Source organism: Schistocerca americana, chromosome 1 (genome assembly GCF_021461395.2).
Source record: "Schistocerca americana isolate TAMUIC-IGC-003095 chromosome 1, iqSchAmer2.1, whole genome shotgun sequence".
Lineage (NCBI taxonomy): Eukaryota > Metazoa > Arthropoda > Insecta > Orthoptera > Acrididae > Schistocerca > Schistocerca americana.
Window position 1 is genome coordinate 751,727,127 of NC_060119.1, and position 6,926 is coordinate 751,734,052.

Genomic DNA, 6,926 nt, shown 5'->3' on the forward strand with positions numbered 1-6,926 from the left:
AGACTGCTGGCTCTGAGAAGAGCATTTTGGCACACACAGCGAGCTGCAGACCAGCGTAGAGAATTGGCGGGGATCGTAGGCTGCTGCTTTCTATGACGAGGATTTGGAGAGCTGATACCGCGCTGCGATAAATGTCTTACTTGGAGCGGAGACTACGTAGAGTAGCAGCTGGAAAGTCTAACGAAATGTTGCAAATAAAAAATTTTTTATTTTCTTACGATGGCTGTGGCTGCATTTTCCATTTCGCGAAGGACTGGAGGTTGAAAAATAAACTACTGTCGTAATACGGCTGAGAGCGGTTGCAGCGGCAGCGCAGCGAGCTGGCAGTACGCACCGCGTGCGGCCCGATGCAGACGCAGCCGGCCATCCAGAGCAGCACCTGTGCGGCCATGGAGGCGGCGGCGACGCGCGCGTAGCGCTGCACCCAGCGGCAGGAGGCGCGCGGCTCGATGGAGGCGGCGCGCGCCATCAGGCGCTGCAGGCGGCGGCGGCGGCGCGCCATCAGCAGCATGATGACGTTGTTGGAGCCGAGGCTCACCACGAAGGCGCAGCGGCACGCGAAGTCGGTGACGCCGCGGTGGCGGGCGAGCGCCGCCTCGCGCGCCAGCGACGCCGTCGTCAGCAGCGAGTTGGCCAGCAGCAGCCAGCGCGCCGCCGCCCTCCACGCCGGCTCCGCGGCGCCCGCCGGCCAGATGCCGCCCAGCGACATCAGCTGCGAGTACAGCCCGAACTCCTGCCGCACGAGCGCCCGCGTCTCCTCGTCCACCTCCTCCTCACCCGTCGCCTGCTCGTCCACCTTCATTGTGTGACGCACCTTGCTTTCGGACATGTTCGCCTACCTGCGGAATCAAAAAATAGGTGTCAGTCATTAAAACACACGGTAAGTGTCATGTGCAGATGCGCTAGGTGAGCAATGACGTCACTGCTGACATTCACACTTGATCGCATTGCATAGGTGCTTATAGGTACATGGCTCAAACGTAAGTCGTACACCATTACGAATACCATCGAGACTTTTCACATCCACCTACATTAACAATTACATAACACCCATAAAAGATGACCGTGGGAGTGGTTCCACTCCAAAGCAAGCACCACGTATTGTAAGACATTTATCCTACTGGGAGAGGAGATGAACAGTTCCAATTTCATAGAACGTAGTCAGCAGCTGGCGGATACACGACAGCACCCACTCTTTCACTTCCTCGTCTGACTGAAGCCGACGTCCTCGCATGCCTTACTACAGGTCGCCAAAGATATAGCACTCTCACGGACGATGTTGCGGTGTTTGTTGTCTCGACCCTCTGCTCACTGCAATCCTTGGGTATGGAATTACAATCAATGCACAAGTGCTATGAAGACACCTTGCGATGTGTGGTCTTCATACGATTTCCAGTGTGGGAGCGCACGTTATCGTGCAACGGGATGATACCGTCTGGCAGTTCCGCAAAGTGTCTTCATAGTCATAACATGTAAGCTTTCATGGCCGGCGTCTTCATTAATTGAAGCTTCCGGGCTGAATTGCCGTGGTCCATATGTATAACTTCTTCTCCTTCCTGATGTTTCGTTGCCTACTGCGGGCAACATCTTCTGAGGTGAGTCGGCGACTGGCTGCTAGGCGTTAAGATCGGTGAAAGACGCACTACACCCCTTAGCTACCCAAGGTGTGTATAAAATTCCGTTTAGCCGTGGTACAACTAAAAGGAGTGTTAACACTCGCATAACGGAACACAAAAGGAACTGTAGACTGGGACAAATTGACAAATCAGCTGTAGCTGAACACGTTTTCAAAGACGGTGATCACGAAATAAAATTTAGTGAGACAAACGTGATAGCTAGGACCTCACATTGTTATACCCGCATGTATAGAGAAGTTATAGAGATCCACAAGCACGAAAATAATTTTAATAAAAAAGGATTAAAACTAGACAAGATATGGCGGGCGACTTTGTACAAACGATGTGACAATCGATTACCTGTAATCGAGATAGATGGCATTAGCCAGAGATAGTTTTAAACTCGAAAGCACGTGATGAGTGGTGGCGCCATCTAAGCGCTCTGTATGAGCGGGACCTCCAGCGCCTAGCAGCCAGTCGCCGACTCACCTTGGAAGATGTTGCCCGCAGTAGCAACGAAACGTCAGGAAGAAGAAGTTTTACATATGGACCACGGCAATTCAGCCCCGAAGTTTTAATTAATTTCTTATTAGTGTTTGCTCATTGATTGTGGTTCCGTGCAGAGAGGGCCCTTGCAGTCGAAGAGGAAGGTCATCGTGACCTTACCGGAACTTGTGTGAACAGCTTTGAATTTCTTTGGTGGGGGACATATGGGATGTTTCAACTGTTGGCTTTGCCCTTGCCGTTGGGCTACATGTGGCACCACGTAAGGTCATCACGACGTCGTTCTTCAACTGCCTGGACCCTCTGCTAATTGCAATCCTTGAGTATGGAATCACAATCAATGCACAAGTGCTATGAAGACACTTTGTGGTGACTGTCACGCACCGTAAACTCAAAACGCTCAGGAATGTGAGTTGGTAGTTAATGGTTGCAGACGCAACGTCACTTTTACGGTATTCTGAGGAGTCATTTCATTGATGTAGGCCTCTGTTTGGATCGTGTATACGATTCGATTTCATCCCCGCAGCGTCAGTTAAGGCCTGAAGATGATGTATTGAGTCAACAAAACTCATTGTACTATAATAACATCAAAATGACGGCTTTAGGTGCTTCATTTTGTTAGATAAGAGAATGGCCGAATGTCCGAAGACCATCAACCACAAAGATGGACGTACAAAAAGCCCAGGAATGTTGTCAGATACCACCGTCCTGTTGCACGGTTACACCCGCCCAGACGCTGCCAGTCGCATGAAGGCTACATTTCAGTGATATGGTTGGGAACACTGCAACATCCACGGTACCACCCAGATCTTTCACTAAATAATTTTTAGGTTTTTTGTGACCTGAACAAAGATATGCGTGGACGTTGGGTGCAGTCAGACGAGGAAGCAAGAGTGGTTGCGGTTGTAGATCCATCAGCAACCAACCGCGATCTATGAAAAAGAAACTGATTATCTCGTCTCGCAATGGGATAAATGTCTTATCGTATTCGGTGATTATTTTTAAATGGAATCATTTCGTTGTCTCATTGTGATTGGTGTTCAGTTTTCATTTAATTGCCCCTCGTATATATTCTGGTGGCTACCATAATGTGCGTGGCGAGGGCACCTTATAGCACTAAATCATTTCTTTTCCTTTTCCACTCGCAAATGGCACGAGAGGTAAAAACGTCTATCTACGCTCCTTTGTACGATCCTAATTTCTCTTTCTTGCTGGTTTTTATGTGAAAGGTACGAGGGCAGGCAGTGTTAAGCTCAAGACAGTGTTCTTGTAATAGGGGCTGAAGTACACGAGAGAGCCTCTATCTACCAATTACTTCGGAATCAGTAGTCGGGCGCCTTTTTTTGTCTAACAATAATCCAGTTAGAGCACAAACAGTTCAATTTAGAAAAACATTAATGATAATATTGTTATTTTCCCAAACAATAAAACGCAAATACTCCAGTCAGTGACACTTAAAGCTTTTATAGCTGCTGAAGACTCTTGTGAAGGCAAAACTTACGATCTCTTTCATAGCCAAGGTCGCGCGCCACAGCACCGTAACGGCAGGTGCAGCGTCTGATTTCGCGCACGGTGGCTGATGATGCATAATGGTGGCTTTAGTAACATAGCAGAATAATAACTGATTCATAATAAATTTTTTGGGATTGTACGCAGCTTGTCGACAAATAAAAGTACAAATTTAATTTATGTAAAAGTCGTGAGAGTTCGGTCACAAGAGGACAATATAATTTATGGTCAACCTGGGTAGTAGATCCACAGTATAAGCCAGAACATGTTATTTTTCCATTGATTTATGCAATTCCACAAGACTATATCTTCCACGTGAATGAAGGAATTTGGGGAAAATTTTAAGTTAGACGTAAGACTACAAAGATTTTATTTTTCAGATACTCACCCAATTTTTCAAGGATATATCTTTTACGTACATGCAGATACAAACTTGGGTGTTTTTTATAATTACAGTTAGGATCAGAGTTCTGATTTAGCTTTCATAAATTATAACCGTATTGTTATTCTTTCTTGTTTCCATAATAATGTTCTCTCAATACTTATCTTTACGTTGGTGGCAAAATTGCATTCACAATTCACATCACACACACAATATCGATATGTGTGAAATTTTACAATTTTTAAACAGTTACTGCAAGTAGTATACTATTCGTTGGTGTAGTATCGTAACTTACCAACACTGGCGGAGCCGGTGCGTCGAAGATTCCTGCGACCGCCAGAAAGGGGTTATAAGCGGCGGACATCTGGGCACCAGTTTTCTAGTTCAAGATTGGTTCTAGTTGCCAGATGGTGACGAACGCTACACCGAGTTATTGATAGTTAGCTTTACTGGCAAACATTCAGTGTACATAGACGCACAACCATGTCAGGCTTATACGAGGGCTAGTCGTAAAGTAAGGCCCAACAGGTCGCGAAATGAAAACCTTGGCGAAAATCAATTTTTTCCGCAACTATTAGCCACACTTCCAGCTACGTCTCTAAATAGTCGCCGCTGCGACTTAGACATTTCTCGTAGCGTTGTACAAACTTTCCATTATTCTTGCCACAGAAAGCAGCCGCTTGTGCTTTCCGCCAGTTCTCTACACTGGTCTGCCTTTCATTGTCTGTGCCAAAATGTTGTCTTCGTAGCCAGCGGTTCATGTGAGCCGAGATGAACAACGGAGAGAGCCAATTAAGGGCTGTATTGTGGGTGATCAAAGACTTCCCATCGGAAACCTGCAGAATGCGGCTGAAATTGTCTTGAAGAAAGAAGTGCATGACATTTGCGTTATTTTGGTTGCATAGCTGCAGACGTAGTCTCTCGCAAGATCCACATACTTGGCAGGAAACACTTATTTTAGGCATTTCTAAGTCATCATTTTGCTCTCTGAACTGAAAAGAGCGACGTGAGGCTATCGACAGGCACAGTAAAGACACTGCCCAACACATGTGTGCCAAGTTCCATCGGATTTTCACAGTGGTTTCCATTTCGCACCTAATCGGACCTTTCTTTCCGAATAGCCCTCGTAGCTGGCCACAGTTGCCATAAGTTGTGAACAGTGTTCCAGTTCTTTGTTGAGAAAATTACATGTATTTAAAGTGCACTTGTGTCAACTAATCTTTTGCTTGCCTGTCCAGATTCCTACGGAGATAGATTCCTTTAGCCTCTTCCATTCTTTTATCGTCACTAACGTGGACATAACATTTGCATCATAACAGCTGTAATTGACTTTATTACTGGCTGAAAAATACTTATCACTGACGTACAGCTACCTACAAGGATTCAGAATGAAATTTTCACTCTTCAGAGGAGTGCTCTACCACTTGGCCGCGAAAGGAAAAGCTCCTGAGTTCGAGTCTCAGTCCAGCACACAGTTTTAAACTGCCCGGAAGTTTCACCTACAAGGGTGCAAGGATATTTCTAGTTTCTGTACTCTGCAGACTACCTCTTTTTAAAAACATCCACTATAGCAGAACCACCACTTGAAACGATGCTATTAATTTCATCTGTGATTTTGCCTGTATGGAATTTTTTGAATATAAACAAGAAATCGTTAAAATTTATTTTGGATCTTGATACGTACACATGACTGTTTATTTTGTTTACTTTTTCTGTCAAAGTTTTCTCATGCCCGAAGTTAGATTCAACAATTCCGAAAACTATGTTGAGTACAGCGATACCATTTTCTTGACTATTACATAATTTTCCATTAAAACTAATGACGAAATATGAATGACTAATGGTCACTGTACTATAGCAATTTGTTGAAATCAAATGCTGTGTTGTGCAAAACTTTAAGACGGAAATAGTTTTCGCCTGATGTACTGTATCACTGCCGAATCACATCACTCGCTGTAAGGTGGACGGTACACAGAAAGAAATGTACAGTACAGTACAGTTCAGAAGGCAACCGGAAGAAATACTCAGTGAGACGAACAGAAATGACGCTTTTACTCAAAGACAACAGTTACACTGAGTCACCGCGATGTGAAGTGGTCCACTGGATATTAAAGGGGCAGGACAGGGCCCATAAGAGGACGTGTGATCACCATGGATTGCAGTGCACGGTCTGCAACGTGCTCCTCTGCTGGCCATAAAGTTGGTAACGCGTGTCAGGGCGTTTCATTCCTCTACCAGCGCGGAAGGTAACTACTGGACGGTCGTTGATGCATATGAAAATGCTCTAATACGTTTTCCCAACGCTGCTCAAACGTCCTCAATAGGATTTAAGTCGAAGGAACGGGTACGCCAGTCTATTCACCGAATATCGTCTCGTTCCGAGAGCGCCTCCACCCGTGCAGTTGGAAGCAGTCACGCATTGTCACCCACGGAAATTTACCGGTGGATCGTGTTCAAAGACTTTGAGAACAGTATGCTCAAGTAACATTATGTCTACCCACACCATAGCACCTAGACCACCAGAACGATCATGTTCGACAACACTGGACGTATCCTCATATTGCCTGAGGTGGGAGCACATTGAGCACCCAGGAATCTTGTGTCACTTCTGTTCGACTCATTATGTATTTCTACTTTAGGCAGTTGTTTCTATGTATGGACTAAAGTTTCATCGAGCTGTGTTACTTGGCAGTGACCCATCATGTTAAACTTATTTGCATCCTTAAGCTTTGCGGGTTGTTTGGACGGGACGGAAATAAAATACTCACAAGCACCGATTTCATTCAAGCAATTTCACAACTCTGTATTTGAACAAATGAGCGATCTTTTATCGATTATTAACTGGCAAACCCGGTTATTCCGGATATTCATTTTGCCATTTTTCTATTAGCATAGACAACAAAAAATGAACTGTG

At 45.3% G+C, this 6,926-nt stretch overlaps 1 protein-coding gene across 1 annotated transcript in view; it reads right to left on the bottom strand.

Annotated features, from left to right (window-relative positions):
- Nucleotides 1-829, bottom strand: part of LOC124594045 — an 80,228-nt gene extending 79,399 nt beyond the window's left edge. The window contains exon 1 of the mRNA XM_047132398.1: nt 500-829. Coding sequence (XP_046988354.1) covers nt 500-829 — 330 coding nt within the window. The remainder of the gene's footprint in view (nt 1-499) is intronic.
- Between the last annotated feature and the right edge of the window lie 6,097 nt (nt 830-6,926).